Genomic DNA, 22,457 nt, shown 5'->3' on the forward strand with positions numbered 1-22,457 from the left:
AATTAAAACAACCCAATCTTGTGTCCTGGGCAGATTAGCGAAAAAATTACAACAATCAGCCTGACCTCAAATTTACTGATTCTTATAAAAAGAGAGTGTACTCGGTAAAATTTTATCAGTCTCGTGCGAAACTTTGATCAAATAACGAGCAATTTTGATGAATTCAGTCAACAGTTTTGACGTCTAAAGAGGGAAGAGTTGTTGACGAAATAAAAACTACAAAAAATCATTAATTGAAGTTTTCCAAATTGTGGGATTGATATTTTCCAATTTGCAAAAATTCTAACTACAACGGGCCATTGTAAAATTAAGTTTTTGAAACATTCTAATTAACATAAGAACAGAATTACAGCTTTTTTATCAAAATGATAAATATGAATACCAAACAATTTTCACGACCAGGCATTTATTTTGCCTTGTCACGAATGGCCAAGCAAATTTATAGCAAATTGTCAACTATGCAAAATTTCGGCTACAAAGTTTTTATTAACCAGTTTTCGCATTATTTAGGAAAATAAATGGTCTGCTGTCAAATTTGATGAATTGAAAAGAAACCCATAAGAATTTTCAAGGCCAAATAAAAAAATTCGTGTCATCCACAAGAAATATGACATTGACGCTAAAGATTTTCAACTTTTTCAATATGGTGGTTGTTGCCCGTTCCTCCTGCCATTCCAATGATTCTTTGACATTTACCTACTTTCTCGTCGGATAGGCCGAGCACTGTAACCATATTAGAAAACAATGGATGGAAAAACAAACAAAAATCTGAATGATAAACAAGGAAATATCTGGCGGCTTTTCTTTTCTGTATTTGAAGTTAAAGAAAAGATGATCGATTGTCGAATTAGTCACACATAGGACAAAGGATTAATTTTTGGGAGAAGATGTGGCCATAAGTCAAAATTCATCAAAATGGATCACTGGTGATGCTATTCATTTTTATATTTACGTGACTTGGGAAATGAAAACAACAACGAGTTTGGTGAAGTTGAAAAGAGAGAAATGATCTGATCTTTGCAAAGCCCATCTTTAAAGGCAAGCATGTTCCAAATCAAAGTGAAACAAGATAGTTAAAGAAGAAATTCACAAGATAGAGTGAAATAGAATATAGTACAATGGCTGTAACAGAATATAAGATTTTTCAAGAGTATGTTATAAATTTCCATTTTTCGGATGTGAATTTAAGATATCTGGAATCTTGGACACAAGATCGATTCTTTGTTATTCTTCCAATGCCAGTTTTTGATCATGTAAATTGTAGTTCAGCGACAAAATTTCATAAACTTGTCGAAGTTAAACCAGTTTCTTAGACTTGCTAAGGGGCTTTTGGGGTATCATGTTTGTTTAAAAAAAATTTAAATAGAATTTGCAACTAGAAGTGAAGCAACTTTGCACAAATTATCCTAGCCAAGGATTATAAAATATACACAGAATTTGTCGCTATCGACCTTATACGGCATGAGCAGCCTGCACGATAAGTTGTGAGTACCCAGTAAGCAGTCTTGCTTCACCTCAAAAAGCATAGGAATTATTTTCCATAACCGAACAGAGATAGATGCAGGCCCTGCCTGTGTTATATTCAAAATTGGCATAATTAGAACATAATTAATTGATGGCTAACAATTACGCTAAAAGTTACGGCGTTTTCTGAGTTTCAATAAAAAACAGCGAGATCTTTGTCTGTTGATTAATTTCTATTTAGAATCAAACTCAAATTAAGTCACAAAAAATACCAATCAGTGCTTCGAATTTCATACAATTTATTATGAACATGATACAATTTGTAGTTGAAATATCGTTATTCAATAGTTTGTGTGGTTCAGTTAACTAGGCCTAATAGAGAATCGATTAAGAAAGTCAAGCACGCTGCAACGAAGTCGCCTGAAGGTTTCTGAAATAACATAAACGTTGAAATTTCTTTCAAATATGAATAAGGAGGCAATTCAACAAATGCTAAGAACCTTCCGATCATGACTTGTAATCTCAAAACGATTACCAAACAGATCTTTTGGTGTACCTGTGTTCAGTGTGTCGCTGATCAAGAGGAACAGACTTATAAAAGAGCGTGGAAGGGCGTGGAAGAGCGATAGCCCCCAAACTGTATCAACCAATATTTTTGTGTCATTTAGTGAATCTTGCTTTGATACGGTAAAATACTTTTGGTAGTAAGCAGTAATCAAATGACGCCATAATTTTACTTTATATATCTTATCTTATCTATCTGTAGTTAACAATGAAACTGTTAAAATGGGCGTTTCTATTGTTTCCAGGCACCTGAAGTGAGTATCGCAAAAATTCGATCATTGCCTACACTTCACCCCAATCCCCGCCTCTAAAACCCGTCTTTGCTGATCAAATACTAGGATCCTCTTTCCACAAAGTCCTTATGCAAAACAATAATCTCGATTTTTTCGGCTGATGCGATTATAATTCGTGTTGATAACAAGGAACTGCAATAAACATATGCAGGCACACAGAGGGCGTGGCACTAACCCAATCACTTGACCCGCAATTTCAAATTTTCAATGGGAAAGTAGACAATGGGAGAGACTACGGTATTCATGAAATCCATGCGATTCAACTAGGTAGTGTAAACAGTTTTTCTTTCTCATTTTGTGATATGAAAGAGTGGAATGTTATTGAAAAGCATATTAGTAGCAGCTTGGCTTGACAAGCCCTTCAACCGCCTTCTTAACAGTACGGTAACCATCAAATTTATCCGACCTACCGTTTATCCGAACTTCGTTTATCTGGTCCGTGAAAAATGTGAAAAAACCTTAGGAAAAATTTTCGGCATTTTTGATAATATGTCGCGAGCGTTTATCTTGCTTTCCATTTTAAATATTTTATTAGTATTTTAAGAGTATTCGGTGCATTGGATTGTATTGTTTGCTTAGAAACAAACTTTCACAACACTCTTTTTTTTATTTACGCTGGTTTCTGCCGTATATTTTCAATTATCGGGAATTTCGGATTATCCGCACGAATCTTGAAATCAAATGTCCCGAGAAGACCGGATAATTGAATAAGTACTGTAGCTCTATTCATACCATCAACTCATACCCCAATATATCTGACGATTCATTGACGTGTCTCCAGGAAACACAAATGTCTCGATGCCATCAAGCCTCAATTCTCTTTTAAAACCGCTGCTTCTACACGCAATATGATTAGAAATCGGCGGAAAATGGACTAGACTGACGATTTACAGTGTCTGGAAAAGCCAACTTACGAAACTAGCAAAATAATTAATCTGAACGCCGCTATTGGAATCATTTCTTCATCTGGATCAAGGATGACGTCATATTGGAATTAACTGTACTGATCTACGCCAATCAAGATCTGCTAGGTTGTGCTTTGGAACTTGAAGTCGTCCAGCAAATAAGCCGGTATATGTGATTCGATCATCTAAAACGGACAAAACAAAACAATTGAAATCATTCATAAAGCAATCTGTTTGTCAAGTATTGCGTTATTAAAGATGAAAGATAAACAGAACAAGGCCAATCGATCTATTCCGCTTACAATTAACCGTCACAATTCGAAAAAGCCTTTCCAGGAGAAGAGCTTACTCATAATTTGACCCTAAAGAGGGGAGCCTATTCGAGAGGGGGTTTTCTGCATCGAATAGGATATCAAAGGGGTATATCTGACACCTAGTGCATATCGAAAAAGTAAAAATTGTGAACTCAAAAAACAGAATGAAAAATTAACTGGACACAAACTGCAAAATTAGATTATATGAAACGACTGCAGGTGTTCTAATGTATAAAACGTTGTGAAAAAGTTGTTTTCGATGCTTTTTGTCTGGAGAGTATTCAAAACTTGATGGTATAAAAGGGATTATTCTGAGTGGGGCTCTATTTGAAGAGGGCTTATTTTGAGATGAGGATTTTTTGAGAGGGGGAATTGTACTATTCATATTGAAAACTTGTCAGACTAATACAAAAATATGATAATCAATGGAATTGTGCATGTTGTACGTCGAAAATGAACAAAATTTGATAAAATAGAATAACGACTTTGTACAAGAAAAGAATATTTGGTACAACGTTTATGCCTTTCTGCACCATACAAAAAGCACAGCTTGCCTCCCTAGGCTATACAAAGCATTTGTGATGTTGTCATTTCACCTGGGCACTGGCTGGAAAACTCCCAGGCATATCAATAGCCAGTACAAGTAAGAACAACCACAGTAGGAGTCCTCAATTGCATGATTTGTTAATGAAAAGGAGGCAGGTTATTTTATTCAATATACACCTATGTTGAGAGCTTAACTAAAAAAGACACCTGAATATCTCAATGTGCGGGTTCAAGCATGGGCGGAGAAAGTTTGTTTTTATCAACGATTTTGACTAAACACACAGGTATGAAGTCAGCATATTCAGCAGTAACTCGGAAAGATCGTTACCCATCGACATCCTCACGAATGAACGTGCAGTAAAAAAGTTTCAGAATCCGAAAAACCTCAAGAATTGATTCCTACATATAATTCCTGATTACTAAATTTCGTTTCACAAGCATTTGGGTTATTTTGATTTTGTGTTTTAGTTTTAGTAGGAAAGATTTGTTGCTTGGTGATGAACTTCAGCTGCTCTAGGATTGTAGATGGTAGCTAATCGTGACAGAAAATTCAGCATGTTATATTCAACAAGGTAAAAGATTCATGAGCCACGGTCGTTTAGTGGAAAAACAGCATTTGTGGTTTGAGACATATATCAAACATGTGTTCAGAAGCTTTGCAACAGCAACATATATTTCATGCAAGTTTACACGGAGTAATACAAATAACGATGATGGAAATGTTTCTTTTGCTTTCAGTAACAACAATCAAAGATGTCTTTATTGCAAAGGTACTTTGCAGCTGACTATCCTTTTCACACGAGGATATCATAGTGTCTCCAACTTACGGAAATATTTAGACAGGAAATGTCATTATAATTTTAAGTATCGCGAATATGGTCACAACAGAAATGCATGCTTTCATACGTCTCGTCATATACCGTAAGAAATCTCTTTTCTTTTAAACACCGAAGGCAGCATTGTTACCCATCCAAAATATCCCATGATGGTTGTTCTAGGTTGACAGTTTTTTTTAATAACCAACTGCAACCCACCCCCTGAAAGACATCAGACCTCACTAAAGAAAACCTAGGACCAACAAAGGAAGGGGGTGCTGCAAGGGGGGCCACACTTTTCAGTCAGTCAATTGTCAAAAATCATCGAGCCAAGGATCATTTTTCTTAATTTCACGACTTCTTACATGCCTTGTTCCTGACTTATAGGCGCATTGAAAATGCCAACCTGAAGTTTCAGTATTTTTATTTATACGGAACAAAAAATCACTTACTTTTCTCGGAAGTTTAGCATGGTGCGCAAAATCTTCCAGGAATTTCAACACACAAACAACTTCCGGGGATAGTTCAGTTGTCTTTGGGCTGCAAACAAAAAGGACCGTGTTACTTTTTACAACGAAACAAGCGCGTACATAGAGTAGAATTCTCGAAAAAGAATTATCGTAAAAGTTAAAGAAAATAAAAACTTCAAGTGAAAATGTTAAAAAAGGGGGCAGCAGAGATCTATCAGAAAGTACTAGAAAGAAATGAATCATAACGCGCTGCTGTTCATACGATAAATCCTTGTGGATTCTTTGTCAAAAATGCATAGTTAAATTGCAAACTTTATAAGTACTTTCTACAGAGGTTAAGATATATTAGCAAGTCAGTCAACATTCGATCTACTTTTGATAAACACAAATGCAAAATCAACAATTTTTACACAGCCGCATTGATGCAGAAAACGTTCTTTAACCTTCATTGAACGTCGGAATAACTCCAATTTCTCAAGAAAAGAATTTTTTTCAAATTACGCTCTCAAAATTTGGCCTATATTTGTGAGATATCTTTAAACGAAACGATGAGGGAATGTAAACAACCTTGTAGCATTAGCCTCTACTGAGGACCTTGCGTATTGACCAATCAGTGCGATGAAATCTTCTGTGTATTCACTATGGTATTGCTTAAGAATCGTAAGTAGGCCAATGGTGAACGGCATGCTGTCCAGTGGGTCTTTGAGATTCTTTGGCATCATGCTACCTATAAACGAAATAACGATCAATGTTAGCAGCACAGTTGTTATTGTTTTAAAAAGGCCCTGTTCATCACGGTTGTTTAAGGCTTGCTTCAAATACCGCATTTCGTTCGATATTATTGCATTTTTGTGTCCTATCTAAAAATCTAATCAACCCTTGATCGTATTTCATCAAATGATTTATCGTAATTTGCGCCAGAAAAAAATTCAAATTCCCTCCTATTAGCTATATTTTTTATTGAAAACAAAACATGGTGAATAGTTTCTCGTATTGAGTGGTTGGTGTTCACGAGTCAAAAATCATATTGAAAGAAAAATAAAACAAAACAGGATAAAATCAGGTGAAATTAATGTATGAAAATTATCTTTAACTACAAATTTTGAAATAACATACTCTAAATTACATCCATTATGGAATTAAATTTCACATACTATGTTCAAAAAATCATTTACCTTTATAATTATGCAAAAAGTTTTAAAATTTCTCGCAAGCTTTACTAAGAAGTATAATGTCATACAAATCTTACGTTAAGGCCCCGAAGCAGAAGATAAGCTGTAGAATCGGATGGGTTAAATTCAGAGTGTTTTCAGGCTGTCTTGGTCCTCCATCGCACATTTGGTAAATAAATTTAAAGTTATTAATTTGCTACAAAATTACATTTCCAATATTTTTTACATTACATTGCAAACAAGAACCTAGTTGCAAAATTTAATAACAAATAACAAATTTAAATTGCAACAAATAAATCAAAGAGAAGGCTAAAGCAAATTGAAAAGAAAGGAAAAACAAAAAGTTAAAACAAAACCTAGGCAATGAGAGGATGTGAGTTCATCTTTTGCACCCCTCTCCCTACCCCCAACTTGTTCCATAGCTTAGGCCCACGAAATGAAATACAGTCCTGCTCATCTGATGTGTTGAAATGAATAAGAGGAAAGTCATTTTCAGCGTTACCTAATCTCAGTGTATTTCGAACCGTGTTTTTTGCAAATAACAGATGGAACAGACGGATATTCAGGCGTAACGCTGTCAATATACTTGTAAATCATAGTTACTATTTCATTTTGAATTAAAACAAGAAATTATTGGCCATTTCAGCTTTTTTATCAAAACCATCTGCTGAAATATCATGACTACTACTTTGCAATAATTCGAGCAGCACAATTTTGCAATTTCTGTAGTTTCCAAAATTATACAGCCCAGTACGTGAAAAACAATATAAAATGCCGTGAAAATAAGCAATTTTTCACTTACTTAGACCCTTCACATAAGACAGTTTGCCTATTTGCGATATCACATAAACCATATTGAAGAGGGAGAATGACGGGATTCTTTTGTTGGTGACATAAATCTAAAATAAAGGAAATATCTTATTTCAAAATACTGTAATAATTTGAAAAATCAACGAGAGACCTATTCAAAAAGTTGAAGCAAACGACGGGGGCACAATCGAGAGGAGGCTCATTCAAGAAAAAGGGAAGGGGAGAGCTACTTGACACGTAGAATATACTTAAAGCAACAAGATTGGAGATGCAAAAGTTAGATTTATGATAAGTAAGCTTTTAACTTAAATAACATAAAAAGTAAAGGCTGCTATTTCAAAATGGAACAGTCTAATAAGGGGGCTTATTCGAGAGGGAGGCTTATTTGATGCTAAAGTGGGGGCTTATTCTGATGCTTAAGATGCTAAAGTTTACAATCACCAGATGAAGGAGCAGGTAAAATCAGAAAATTATTATTGCCCATAACCACTCAGTTTTTTCGTAATTACATTGTTTTGGTATTTTCTTCTACCTAGCTTCCGAAGGAAGTTTTCTGAGAAGATATGCTTATTGAGCAGTCTCCTGGTCCTTCCTCTCGATGTGAGTACACCTTGTGATTCCTACGCCAGAAATAATAGAGGAAGTTTATTTCGATATCAGCCGGAGTACAATGTGTTTAAAATTGATGACTGTACTTGGGTTAACCCAGCCCAAGTTGTACTCCCTTAAAACAGCACATTGTCAATAGGCCTAAACATGAAAGGATAGTTATCACTGTATTTATCAGGAAGGTATTGGATCGAATACACAAACAAAAACAAAAGGGCTACCTTTGCAAATGGATTTGAAATGCCCGTTGATTCCAAGTAAGATGTTAGCTCATAAAGAAGTGGATTTTCTTCTTCGGGGTATGGTAGATTCGGGTCGTGATAATGAGCTGCAATGTCTTTCATCAAAGCTCTAAAAATAAACACAAAAATTGGCAGAGTGTTTTCTGTAGCGGGAAACAGGGAAAACGTTTAGGACCAGGGAACACAACGATTTTCAGTTAGACACTCCTCTGAATAATTTTTCTCCAAAACTATTAAAAACAATCCAACCAAACTTTCACAAGATATTCTTCGACTAATGACAATTTTTAAATTAATGAATATATTACGACCTATGATTTATAGGCCATCTAATATCTAGACTTTTGCCTTACATATCATTTGTTGTCACTATGTATATTTGCAATTTGAAGCTTATCAAATATCATTTTTCTTTTAAAGTATGTATGAAACTACAGTATATGCTCTAGTATAATTTGTCCAATAATTGACGTGAAGTGTCATTTCAAACTACGGTCTTTACAGATTGACTGTACACTTGGTATTATTACAGACGGGTTTATAAAGATAAACTGCTATTTATTGCAGCAACAACAGCCTCAACATCGGCTGTGTGAATTACTCTGTGGAGATGGGATTCTATCAAAAATTCTAAAACAGCTTCGTGGGCTCTAAAAGGAGAACCCTATAGCTAATAGCTAAAGATAAAAGGCAGTCATAGCTAAAGATTCACAGAAGGAAAACTTGGATGATATGATACGCACTGGTTGAAAGTCTGGAGTGCGCTAGCTAAGAGCTTCGAATCAAATCTGCAAGAGACATTAAGCTCGTATGCAATCTGTGATCTGATAATCTGCATTTGACCAACCTGAAACAGAAAGACCAATCACATAACACCATGAACTAACACATGCCTAATCTCTTAAAACCAATTGGCTAATATAGCTACATGCTACCTGTAGCTAAATAAGCCAGCTACAATTGGTCAACCCATAATCTTACAAATACCATATCGTCACATTCTTCAACGAGGTTAGAAAATTTAGATAAAAGCTAACGATTGAATAAGCATGTAAACTGGTATCTCTCCATATGCCTTTAGAGGCTTAATTATTTTAATTGGAACTATGATCCTTTACAAATATGTTCTTCAGATAACGTCTAGGCCAAGCTGTCATCTCCTCTTCCAAATCAATGTTGGGCCCATTGTGTTTTAATAACAGAGTAGTATCAGATTAGACCATCGATAGTTTCTGGGGAAGATTGTCGTTCACGTTTGAGTCTGATATAACAATCTAAGGGTTCGTTTGAAGAAAAACAACTAAAACACCACTGTTAGAAATTGATATAAAGAAGGCAGAAGGATTGGTAATCGACAAAACAATGCACCTGTGGGGTATTTGGAAAAGGAGAAGCAAAGAAAGAGCAAGGGAAATGTGAAATGTAAGAAACCAGAAGCACCAAAAATACGCAGGGAAAACGTGGGGGAAAACGGGAGGGGGGGGGGAAACGTGGGGAAAACTCAGGAAAATGTGTGGAAAACGCGTGAAAAAAAGAGAAAGTATGGGAAATGCCGGAAAATGTGGGAAAACAAGAGAAAGTGCAGGAGAGCGGGAGAAAATAACTGGGAGGCTAATAATTACATTTTGCGCATAAGTCTCACAGTTATTCTCATTTATTCTATGCACATCTTAAAAATAAGATTAACTTCAACGAAGTTTGGTTTAGCTAGCATTTTCGAAACATTACAACTCATTCTTGTTTAAATGACAAGAAAATGCAAAATTTGAGATTTTAGGTCAGTACATTGTCCGATTAGAATGACTTCGCTGATTTTGAATAAAGCATCTCTACCATACAGGTCGGAAGGAATCAAATCTTCCTAAAAGATGATAATCCGATACAATAAGGACAGTCACTTACTTTGACAACAAATTCTGTGTACTGTGGCCACCACTTTGCCATTTTCTGATAAACTGTATTGTACACTTTTTGTGGGTTGGCTGTGATAAAAAAGAATTGCAAGATTTGCTTCATGAATGCCTTAAACTGTATTTTGGCCTGACATCAACTGATGAAATACAGCAAAATACCTAAAATGCCATCTGTGAAAGATGAACGCCACAAAACGATAATTACTGAAATTAAATCTGGTCTGATATTGCATTAAAACTGAGTAACCTTGTAACTGTCGCCAGTCATAGTGGATACTTGCTGACATTGTGTCATTTCCGTCGTGATGGACACAGTTGAGGTGCATATTTTCTAGCTTTTAAGCTTTTGAAATTGATAGCAAAAATAAATTACAAAAAGCAGCTTAAATCTATTACTCCAAGTATCAAGCCACCTTCACACTCTGATTCTATGACAGAGACGTCGAGGCACACTGTAGTACAGTTGAATACCAAAAACAGTCTTGCACATTTTGATCAATTCTAGATCAGTAAATCAAAGTTCCAATGATCGGTCAGCACTTACCAACTAGACTTCTGATTGGCGATACTTGTTTTACTAAAGATCCCATTTGAGTTGCTACAGTCTGATCTTTCATCATATGGTTTTGCAGAAAAATTGAAAATTTCTGCATAAAAAGTAAGGAATTCTATCAGATATAACATAACCACTTTGCGGGAACGAAGAAGGAGTATTTTTTTATTCAATATGTGTTGGGGCAGTTTTTGCCGTATTTCAAGCCCTCTTTAGAGAAAGAAATATATGCTAAATATTTACGGTAACAGAGCATCTGAACAGCGACAAAATTACCTGTAACTCGCGAACAATCATAAAGGACATCAGTCTGTCTAGGCCAACCAAACCTGGTGTATCCAAGCTTTTCTGAATCAAAGAGAAAATGGTCGAATTGAGTAGCTCTTCTCTTGTTTTCATGTCATACCAAGCGTTCATCTGATCACAATATAGTGTGGTCCTGCGAAAAAGGAAAACGGACACAAAGAACGTTACCTTATTTATTCACTGTCTTAAGTACCTTAAGCACATTCGTTACCTTAAAAATTATCAGAGAAAAATTGATAACTTGCTTATAGATACGAAGATCAAGAGCAACACCCTTACCCCCCTATATAACCTCACGGTTAAATTTTGAGTATGCCCAATCAAGAATGAGGGGAGGGAGGTATTTTTGCTTTTCAGTAAAAGAAAAAGCAACTTTGAAATTGGGAACAAAATTCCAAACTTGAAAAAACTAACAGTAAAAAACACAGTGGGAAAGTGATAGACTCATTTCTTGTGAAAATGCTACTCTGTTTAGAAAGTTCTTACAATAGAGAGATGTAAAGAGGAGAGATATAAACACTCGAGACAGAACTGCTTACAACATGAAACATCAAACTATCAAAGAGACATTGATTGATTTAGCTTTCTCACTAAAACTAATTTTTTCGTTGCATCAATTCAAAGACTATCCATTCAAGGGCTGTGTATCTCTTAATAATCGTCCTTTACAATCCAAATAAAGACCAAACAGAGATACAGACTCTAAGGTTTTCTCACTTCGGATCTGTTATTCTCAGAACCTCTCGTGCTAGTCTTCCAACAAAGTTAACAGACTCGTCGACAGGTGCGAAACGTGGAATCGGAATGGTCTTTGACTGATATATTGACTGCCAGTCCATCACCTATGGATAAGAAGAATTCCATTTTACTTACATGAAAATCGACATTATTTTCTCATAAAATGATTGCCATAACATATCCAAAGGTATTCTGTAGTTGTAATAAACCAGTGGACAGTAGCCTTTTGACGTACTCGAGGAGAGGGTGTTCTTAACTGACTTAGTATTGGTTATTGGAGGGCTTTAAAACTTTCTAGTAGGATGAATAAATCGTTAGTTGGTCTGTAAATTAGCCGAGGTTGTTAAAACCCAACCAGTGATGTCTTCATTTATGACTTCGTTAATGGACTAACTGTTTCACCTCCAATAAGGAAGGCCAATGTGCACAAGCGCCCGTGAATCGCAATGTCAATAACCATTATATAAATGCTTGAATTGTTTTGTTATCTCATCAATTAACTAGTCCGCATTTTACTTTCATGGTTGGCAGGCCATATAAGCAAGAGTTCCAGGAACTTAACTAAGCAAGATTGTCTTTAACGCCCTCTCGAAAAGGGCGAGATAATTTGATCAGAGGACGCGTGAATAGAAAAGGAGGTTTAGCCCCCTTTCTAGCGATTGTCAAAGTATTGTGCGTATGTCCGGTGAAGAAGTGGTAATGGCTTTATAATTTCAGTTCGTATAGATTTTGTTGGTGCTTCCTGTCAACTGATTTCCGCGTAGACACATTGGTTGTGATGGTTCATTTTTTAACTGAAGTTAACATTTTTATTGCCTTTCCGAGGCTAATATGCGCAGGGGCACTAGGCAGACCCCGCAGCGATCTCGTTAATCACCTAGTCCATAATTTACTTTCGCTACAGCGAAGAGTTGGGAAACTTTGTAAGTTCATGAACAAATCAATCGAAGCCTAAATAGTGGGTCATTTAATGAAAAATGTTACCTTGACTCTTAAGAAACTGTTGCATTCTTGTTCGATGTTGTAGTTGACAATTCGCGAGAGCTCTTCTTGCCAAATTTTCAGCCCTTGCATGTCAACGTAATCTTGGATGTACTCAAAGGATCTTTTGAAAGCGTCCATGCGGCTGCCCAACTGCTTGAGACGTTGCTGCAGTTCTCCAGGCTGTTTGCAAATGATTAATAACGATAAACGATTCAACAAAACGATTATAATTATCTTAGATTTTAAAGGTTGTTGTCCTTAGTCAACATCAAAAAAGAAAAGGCATAAAAAGAAAAGGCAAAGTGGTTTCGAGGTGCCAATGGTGCCAGAGTGGTCACTATATTGTAGGGTTAACCTGATTAGAATATCATTTTAGGGTTCCAGATGTAGTCACAGATAATTGATCCTGGATCTGCAGACTTAATCTAGGAAAATTCTAAAAAAATGATCACCTAGCTGCAGGACCTTTTAGAGTGGCCAAAGCCCCCCTTTAAAGAACTCGGTATCACTGAACCCCCCCCCCCCCTATTAAAGCTTTTAGAGCGGACATTCGTTCCTTCTAGGCCAGTTCAAAAAGGTGACTGCCAGATCTTTCTGCCTTCTATTAATCTTAGATATCTACCAATTTGAACTGAAAATAATACAACTCTCGTAACTGGTTTGTATAATCAATGAAAACCTTTGAAATTCTCGTATTTTGAGATCCAAACAAAAAATGAACGTCCAATACAATATTGGAAAACATTACGAATGACACTTGGTAAATATGAACATGGACACACGCTTAAAATTCTTTTCCCATTATAAAGTCATCTCCTTATTTTCAAAAAAGAAGCATTGTGCCACATCACATCAAGAAGAGTCTTACCTTGATCTTTGGTGAAAAGATAAGCCCTGAGTGCAGCGCAGCGGCAACCTGCTTGACGAGCTCTTTGCGAATACCATCTTCAAGCAACTGTTTCGGATCAATCTAAATAAATGACGTAAGAAAACCACTTGCTTGAAAATATTTCTCAATGCTTTAAATACATATAAATTTGAACACCACACTTTGTAAGAACCAGTCAACTTTTTTCAAGGCTCTATGTTCATTTTAACTATTGGTATTTCTAAATCTATATACAATGAATTCTTTCTAAGACCTATGGACAATAATGTTGATTGAATAAAAAAATCTGCTCTTTTTTGCAAACACGAGAGAAAACTTAAAAAAACATTGTTTTATGCCAGTTTTTCTTCTGAGGCTGGTTACATTCTTGTGTTTTTCTCATTTTTTGGCAAATCGAGCTCATACCATACCAAAAACACCAAAATCGGCAGCTTTTTGGACATATCTTGCTTACCTTGATGATGCCAACCAGTGTGGTCTTCATCATAAGAATTCCTTCGGTAAAAAGTGAAATCGAATGGGTCAATTTTGCTACCTGTAATGAAAAAAAAGCAATTGATTAGAGAGCAAGTGGGTTTTGTGGTAACAGCATCTGTTCCTATAGCAAAGTAGAAATTCCAATTATGCTAGTTAAATTCTTTGGAAATAATTGTTTTTGGTGAATTTTTGACACTAGAATTAAGACTGGATGAGGAGGAAATCTACGTCTATTCCAAAAACGAATTTCTTTGGCTCAATTCTGAAGCACTCTCTAATTCTATTTTCGAATAATTCATTTTAAAGATGTCTATCAACAGATTTCTTCTATGTGCTTACTCTGGCAATGTTTGAATTGACTAGGTTCAAGTCCCCCCTTACCAGGTGCAAGTCCCCATTCTAGTTTGTATGTCAGAGAATGCCCTGACTTGCAGTGTTTCACTCCAGATTGACACCCTTTTGAATACCTTACTCCAGAACAAAATACTTTTATTAACAATGAGTGCCAACAAAGTAAACTATTTTTTCAGTAATGACTTCCTTTCCTTTAACTCCCAAATGACGTTTTGAGAGAAGCTTGGTCATAAGTCCCCACGTTAACAGTTTTGAAAATGTAGTTGTCACTTTTCACATGACTAACACAAGCCTCCATTTGTCCTGGTCTCTGTGACCCTCTGTTCTATAGAAAAGACTGGATCGAGCTTCTTGTTGTCTTGAAACACCAAAGTTTGAAGCCCAGTCAATTTCAAAAGAGAGAGGTTCTCAAACAGAAGCGGAAAGCTTTTTCTTATAACCAATATTTGAATGATTTCGATATGCGAGAGCTGCAATGCTCTGTAAATCAGTGTCGAGAAATAAAAAGGTCAAAGCAGATGAATACGTTGTTAGGAGTGAAATGAAGGCAATCTCATTGGTTGGGCAGTCCTTGGGCCTTCTTATCGGATGACGTCACAATTGAGGCTCAGTCCAGTCTTTTTTATAGATCAGTGGAAGAAAAGTTTTCTCAAACTGAGTTGCTTCTGGAAATTTCAATCATAATTGATTTAGCCAGACCTGATACCGCTCGTCAAGCTGAGAATAATCTTTCATTTTGTCTTTGTCCAATCTGGTGGGAACCTGCAATCATAATCAACACTTTGACATGATGAACACCATCTGCCTAAACTTAGTATAACCAAAATAAATAGCGATTTTAGACTATAAACTATAAAGAAATCAATTGATCAAAAACTACGAGCTATACATGACCAGTTATGGATTTGAAAACTGTGTCGTAACTTATTAAAAATTTGTACGTCCTTAACTTAAAATAATAAATACCATCTCTTAATTCAATTAAACAACTAGGTTTATTAACAAACAAAGACAATTATTTAATGCTACCCTTTCAAAGTACAATTTCTTGCTGCTGATTTGGTTAAATTGATCTTTAATGATAAGGGATCAATGGCGGCGCCAGCCACTACACTCTGGGGGGGGGGGGGGATACAAAAAAGTTAGGCCACGACCTTTTTAGCATCAGAAAACGCTCTTTTACCAACAAGAAACGCCAATTTTACATTAAGGGAACGCTTATAACTAGCTTTTGGCTATGGAAAGGCAGTTTGAAAATCATAGGATTACATCACAAAAAGTATGTTGCCAAAATATTACCCCTCCCCCGCCATTTTGAGCAACATGGGAAGCAATAAATGAGCAACATGGGAAGAATTCCAAGTTATACTTGCAATCGAGCTAAAGCAATGTAACTGACCTCCTTCATTTTGTGCGTGAGAATATTAATGATGGCAGCTAACTGCGAGAATATTGATTCAGGAATAATCTGCAGAACCTGTCAGAATAAAGCATCAAAGAATCAATTACAAAGAGATCGAGAAAAATCGTTTTTAAGGTGTGGTGATCAGTATTGCCGATTTTCGCCAGTGCTGTTACAATGTGACTAGTGGTTCGGGCAAACATTGCTAACAAATCACCTTGAAAATATTAACAAGATATATGCACTGTTTCTACATCAATATCGATAGATTAAATCTAAAAACATGCATAAAGGTTTGGTTAGAATATAATTGAATTAGACGGCTTACCTTTCTCACGTATGCTACAAGTTCACCCGAGTAATACTGTGAGACACTGACAAGATCAGGGCTGTTCGCTTGACTGATGCGCACCAGAGGCAGGTCTAGTGCTGAAGCCATCTAAAAAGGAATGAGAAAAGGTCAGGGCACCAATAGGCCATCTGTTGATTCTGTGAATCTTGCAAATGCAATCCCTGGGGGTAATAAAGGACGACGAGGAAGGGTAAAATAGAAAAAGAAAACGTAAGCGTAAAGGTTGCCAGTCTACAACTATGATGAAAAGATACCTAAGACATCAATCCATAAATTTCTGCTTAAGTACTAGCCTGAGAGTCTCATTTTCAAAGAATGTTTCTTAAGGCGAATTAAGGAGACTTAGGTGTCTCTAAGAATTCACAACTTGAAAATCCTATTTACCTTTAAAAATGTTGCTCGGAGTTTCTTCACTAAAGTTGGACTTGACTTGATTCCTTGCTGCATTAGTAGTGTATAACTGTAAGGAGATAAAAGTGCTGAAAATTACTAAACAGATTTCCCCCGGGGTAGGTGACCTTGGTAAGCACCTCATCTAAGAAACTATAAAATCTATTTTGTCGAGAGCGCGATCAAACTTTTAAGTGACAAACGTTTCAAGAATGACCTCAATTCCCATTAAACATCCATTTTCTTTTCAAACCCTCTTTACCTACACCCTCCATTAAATGCCCGCTCTTTTAGACTCTCATCCATAAGACAAACCAGGGACATAGAAACGCTTCAATTGGATAACAAAAAATTAATTACTTTATATGTTTGTAGAAAATAGTCAAGATATACTTAGTACAAGAAGCCCTTGCTCTATCTTCAAGGAACAACAACAGTCTCGCTCTATGTTCTAAGCAGTGACTCACTAGTGGAACATTACTCACCTATCCATTATCTCCCAAGCGTAGGAAAGATCACCAACTATCTGAACTGTTATCATCACCTATAAACGAATGCCAAGATATCAATAAAAACTTCGAGCAGATTAATGGAGAAGATGTTAACTACAACACTGCAAAGAATTCATACAGTATAGCAAAACTGAAATGATGGATTTTCTCTCCAATTTTCAGTCGTTTGTCAAGAAATGAAACAGCTTATAAATGAAACAGGGATTCAGTTTTAACAGTTTAAACTGCAATTGTAAAATCGCAAGGAAAAACTGTAGTTAGAAATAACTAGCCATATCTGGGAGATACAAAAAGAAAGAAATTAGCAGAAGATAGATTAATTCGGAAAGAAATTATCCAAAAATTTAATTTGAAAAATGGTGCTTTTAAACTACCCTACAGCTGAATTATTCTGCATGGTTTCCTGGTGAATCCAAAGCTGTCGCTTGCTATAAAACAAATTAAGCCAAGCTACTGTGAGAAAACCCAGTATTGTGAATAACTTACCTCTTCTTTGATGTTGATCGTGCGAATCATCTGATGAAGAAACTGCCTGGTGTCTAGCAGAAACTGCCTGACCTGCAAGTTGCTTTCAAGTTGGTGAAATTCTTGAACCTGTTGAATGGAGAGTCAAGTGCCAATCAAATCAAAAGAGGAGATATTTTACTCATGGAAATATACGCGAAACACAATCAGAGTCCGAACTTTCCCAGCAACATTGGAAATAAATTTTATTCTTAAGAGTTTTGAATCATCAAAACCAGGCCTCGACAACGATACATACGAGGGTAGATTGGATTCTGGGGTGTTCAACTATATTGGTTGCACAATGATAGAGCACTTTGACAACATTGGCAAACACATAATACCTTGAATCCTTATAAATCATAATTCCTAGAAGAGTTATACCGAAGTTCTTGCAGAGACCGCATTTAATAAAAACATTGAATTTATACATGTAATTTTATTTTTCTTAAGAAATATATAAGATTTGAAGATAGCAAGAAATAGAGGAAACATAGAAAGCATCGAGTCATGGTAAATAGGCCTTCTCTATAGGGGTCATTTGGTTTCGGCGTAATCGCTGCTGTTTCATGTGATATTGGCATTCGTTGTTGACAACTTTCTATTGATGGAAATTAATTTGTCAATCAGTACGAGGTGAGTTCATGAGTTCCAGGTCAACCAATAGCATCGCAGTCATGAAAATCATGACTCAGCAGATTTTGGCACTTAGGGTATACCCAATACGTTTTATCATGACTCGATGCCTTTAAGTACGTTTCGTTCGACATTCTTCAGAGCATAAACGTCGAATGATGACCGAAAGTAAGCTGGAAATCTATAATTACTAAAAGAGCAAATTCTATAGCTTCTTAAACATGAAGGCAATCAACAGATATAAAAGCCATCTGTCAATCAATATAAGCCAATCAGTGGGCGTATGAGTGGAATCACGCTCACCGATTGGTCAATTTTCTATTGAGAGACAGCTTAAGTCCATTTAGTATCTGTCGAATGGCTTTAATTTGCAGCTTACTTTCGGTCATTATCCGACGCGGTTTCCGCTATTTAGTGACATCTTAAAATTTTGCGGTACTGAAAACATATTTAGATCAATAAAATTCAAATTAGGATATATAAAACATGACTTACAAGTTAACACAAAGTTTTGTGCAGGGTCGTTGGAAGGGGGGAGAGGGGGAAGGGGAGGAGGGGGCAATCATTGTCAAGCAGTACTATATTTCCCTTATTATAGTGTACTGAATGGAAAGCAATACAATGAACAGCCATCCCCCCCCCCCTAATATGAATTTCGTTCCGACGGCAGTGATGTGTGATCATTTTATGATGAATATGATGAATCATTTTTACATGTAGTGGGTTTATATGATCAGGGGCGTAACTTGGCCAATAGGTTTGGGGGGGGGTGAAAAGGGTTTCTGCCCTGCAAAACTGAGTGGTGCCCTGCAGACCTCGTAGCAACGGTTTGTCTATAGGTTACTAGTGAAAGCTTTACCAGTGTACACTGGTCTTTACCAAGGACAAACTTCTAAGCAATAAAAACAAACTTGAAACTTCATTGCCTATGAAATATCTATTTCTCTACGTGAGGGTAAATTGTTTTTTTTATATTCACTTCATTTAATGTTGGTTTGCAAAATTAAGCTAAAAAACAGCTAATTGGGGGGGAGGGGGTACATGATGTAGACAGCGCAACGAAATTAAGCCCAGTGGGGCTAAGAATCAAGTTTAGTGAGATAGGAGGACCCACCATGGTTGGGTCCGACGTGAAGAAAATTTTTGAAATTATACCTTGTAAAAGGGCCAAAAAGCATCTTTCAGACAAAAATTTAGCAAAATACTATTTTGCTAAAAGAACTGATTGTTTATTGAAAATATTATTGTTTATTGGGAAAAATAGGTAGAGGGATGTCTTGCTAAAACTCTAGTGTTAGACGTTGGGGAAGGAAAGGAACGGCAACCTTTCGTTTCAGATTGCACGTAGTTGTGAGTGACAGAGGAAGATGTTGTTTTGATTGGGGGAATTTTATTTCCTGAACAGAAATGTGCAGTTTCTTGTATCGAGAAGGCCATGTTTACACATCCAAAATTAAAACATTGCAATGATACAGAAAGTGATTTACTGAATTAATGCAAATAAAAGAAAAATAATAAAAAAATTATCAATTAGATCAATTAAAATCGGCATCTTAAACGTTTATTCTCTTTTCATTTCATACACTGTTAAACATTTATAGAAAAAATGATAAAAAAGTCTTATCTTGACCAAAGTCGGGGGCCTTCAGCCCCCTATTCCCCTCCAGTGACGCCGTGCTTGTCATGAAAATAATTTACAACTTAAATTAATAGGCATGGACTCAACCTTGCCCTCATAAACATATGCATCAATCATTGCATCCATTGGCTATGACTTTCGGTAAGACATGCTTTCGCTTTGCAAATAACGGAGCTTTTCCTTACATACCTGTTCCGTTCTCTAAAATGCATAGCGGAGCTTTTCCTTACATACCTGTTCCGTTCTTGATATGATATCAATGTTTTCCTACCTCCTCAAGTGCTTGAATTAACTGCACAATCTTCCTTCCTGCAGATGTTGAGTTTTCATAACTCAAAGATTCGATTTGTTTCCCCATTTCCTGAAACCAAGCCATGAGGTTTTCTGTGCAACGAAGAGTTATAAAAAGAAATTAAAAGGCAATAGTATCGGCTTTTACGAGAGTTACAATTAAAGAAACCAACTATATGGCTTTGAAAAAAGCAAACATTTAGTAAACTAAAGCTTTTCGTCTGACACTCTTCAGAGTTTAAAACGTCAGAACATAGATCGAAAACTCCACGCTAAGAAATATATATACCCAGTTGTGGATCGAAATAGGCCAATCAGAAACACGAGCACATGACTGTATAGGTTGACCAATCAGTGCCGCTTGCCTATTGAGAATGTTACCAATGGTGAAAACGAACATCTTATGTCTACACAGTAGCGGTTTTTTCGTGCTTATGTAGATAGATTCCAAAACTGCTAGGTGGAACGACGAGCGGGCTTTACCAATAATCCGAAACATGTCGCCATTATAGTTTTTTGCACAATCTGAGTTTTCTAGTAAATGCTGCCGGATAGCAGAATCGCAGGTTTTAGTTGTAATTTTAGATTTGCAAGACCAAGGTGGCTGTTCTCTTTGGGGGTGGGTTTTGTTTCTAATATTAGACGGAACATGTTATTTTATTCTATCCTCCAATCTTTGGGTGGTGCGTCCTAAGTAGCCAGAATCACACTGGCACGTAACATACTTATCTACCTTCATACTTATTTACAAGCCCGAAAACTTACCATTTTTTTCAACCCTAGTCAGGGGCTTCGTTCCCGAGAAGACATCACTGAGTTCTGTCATCCGCTCCACACTCTCCTTTTTGCACTTTTCCCATTTGTCTTGCTTCTGTGACAGCATTTTCTTAAAAGCCTGGAACCAAGCGAAACGAAGTCACATATCAGATGTGTCATCATTATCTTATGTTACTCAGGAACAGACCCAAAAATAGGCTCATGAAGGGCAGTGCTTAAGAATACCTGCCATCGTGAGTAGTCTGTGTGAAAATGTGAAATCCGTCTTTTTATGTGAAAGGTTTCAATTTGCTAAATTCCAGTGTTAACTTTCGAAAGAATATTTTTACTCTGAATGTGTATATTCACTTTAAAAACCCACTCTTCACGTAAACAACTATTTGTGTAAACAAGTAATTGACAGTTAAGAGGGCAATTTTCAAGCAGAGTGAACAATGTATCTAGGAATCGCTATCATAGTTTATCAAACATTCATATTGTGATCAAACCTCTAGAAAACTAAGCTATTAAGACTGAAAGCATTATCAAAGTTGCCCAATAGTCCAAAAAAGGTATTGGCTGGTACATGCTTCATAGTACATTTAAAGCCTTGACGGTTTTTAAGCTGACATTGGTCTTAGAAGGAGAGAAGTGGGTGGGGCAAGGATTATTTTGAATTCATTTTTCACCTGTTTGTCAAGCCAAAATATGCACAAAAGAGCATTCTAATGACACTTGACAGGCAATTATTAGAGAGGCAAACCAAAAACATTTTCATAGAACAAGATCACAATAAATCTATCTATACAAGCATTGCAACACCAAATCGATAAGGTACATACCTCTTTCAGGACAAACTCAAATTGAGCAATGTTAAGCATCAGTTCAAACACAAACTTTGGATTATAACCCAATCCAATTATTGATTCCTTCACTTGACGGGCCTTTTTTGAATTTTCTCCAACTGAAAAGTAATTTTCCTGACTTAATCACCAAAAGAAACACAACAAACAATTTGCAACAAAACTGAAATCTCAATGCAACATTCATTGAGACCAGAGGATTTCAACCACGTTCATATTTCACAGGACAAAACAGTGTATATAAAATAAGGAGGTGCATTCATCTGTGAAGAAGCCAGTTGTGTAAAGCAGTTTAGGGCACCTTCGTTCGATCACTAAGGACCTTCGACCAAAAGGGGCCCTATGTTACTTTTAAAATATATGTTTTCAAAACTTTGTTTAAATTCATTTTATTTAAAAACTTAAAAAGTTCTTTAACTTAAAAATATAACACCCCACCGCCCCCCCCCTTCCCCCTTAGCAAACGAGAAAAAATTATCATTTTTATATCAGTTTCCTATTGTGTTTGACATGCTCGACACCCTTGGATTGGACTTTCCTGCAGTATGTAAATAGGTGTCCGTTTCCGTCTTTTCTTTAGGACCCCAGACACCCCCGTTACGCCACAGGATGTAGCGAGCCTTTCCCTCGGCCATTTCATTCTAAAGATTTTCTAAAATTGTCTTTTACTGTACTTTTCAAACTATGACCAGTT

The 22,457-nt window shown here is 36.3% G+C and overlaps 1 protein-coding gene across 1 annotated transcript in view; it reads right to left on the reverse strand.

Annotated features, from left to right (window-relative positions):
• Positions 1 to 1,676: 1,676 nt before the first annotated feature.
• Positions 1,677 to 22,457, reverse strand: part of LOC135688876 (WASH complex subunit 5) — a 29,292-nt gene continuing 8,511 nt past the window's right edge. Inside the window, exons 11-32 of the mRNA XM_065205924.2 lie at positions 21,743 to 21,864; positions 20,910 to 21,039; positions 20,125 to 20,237; positions 17,561 to 17,668; positions 17,048 to 17,106; positions 16,557 to 16,632; positions 16,149 to 16,259; positions 15,818 to 15,895; positions 15,118 to 15,180; positions 14,042 to 14,122; positions 13,567 to 13,668; positions 12,699 to 12,878; positions 11,694 to 11,818; positions 10,947 to 11,109; positions 10,662 to 10,764; positions 10,107 to 10,186; positions 8,948 to 9,051; positions 8,184 to 8,313; positions 7,346 to 7,442; positions 5,939 to 6,098; positions 5,354 to 5,441; positions 1,677 to 3,411 (exon numbers count right to left, since the gene is read on the reverse strand). Of these exons, the coding sequence (XP_065061996.1) occupies positions 3,349 to 3,411; positions 5,354 to 5,441; positions 5,939 to 6,098; positions 7,346 to 7,442; positions 8,184 to 8,313; positions 8,948 to 9,051; positions 10,107 to 10,186; positions 10,662 to 10,764; positions 10,947 to 11,109; positions 11,694 to 11,818; positions 12,699 to 12,878; positions 13,567 to 13,668; positions 14,042 to 14,122; positions 15,118 to 15,180; positions 15,818 to 15,895; positions 16,149 to 16,259; positions 16,557 to 16,632; positions 17,048 to 17,106; positions 17,561 to 17,668; positions 20,125 to 20,237; positions 20,910 to 21,039; positions 21,743 to 21,864 (2,336 nt within the window). The 3' untranslated portion in view covers positions 1,677 to 3,348. The remainder of the gene's footprint in view (positions 3,412 to 5,353; positions 5,442 to 5,938; positions 6,099 to 7,345; positions 7,443 to 8,183; positions 8,314 to 8,947; positions 9,052 to 10,106; positions 10,187 to 10,661; positions 10,765 to 10,946; positions 11,110 to 11,693; positions 11,819 to 12,698; positions 12,879 to 13,566; positions 13,669 to 14,041; positions 14,123 to 15,117; positions 15,181 to 15,817; positions 15,896 to 16,148; positions 16,260 to 16,556; positions 16,633 to 17,047; positions 17,107 to 17,560; positions 17,669 to 20,124; positions 20,238 to 20,909; positions 21,040 to 21,742; positions 21,865 to 22,457) is intronic.

This window comes from Rhopilema esculentum, chromosome 9, assembly GCF_057945365.1.
Source record: "Rhopilema esculentum isolate cy_ngs chromosome 9, ASM5794536v1, whole genome shotgun sequence".
In the NCBI taxonomy this organism is placed as follows: Eukaryota; Metazoa; Cnidaria; class Scyphozoa; order Rhizostomeae; family Rhizostomatidae; genus Rhopilema; species Rhopilema esculentum.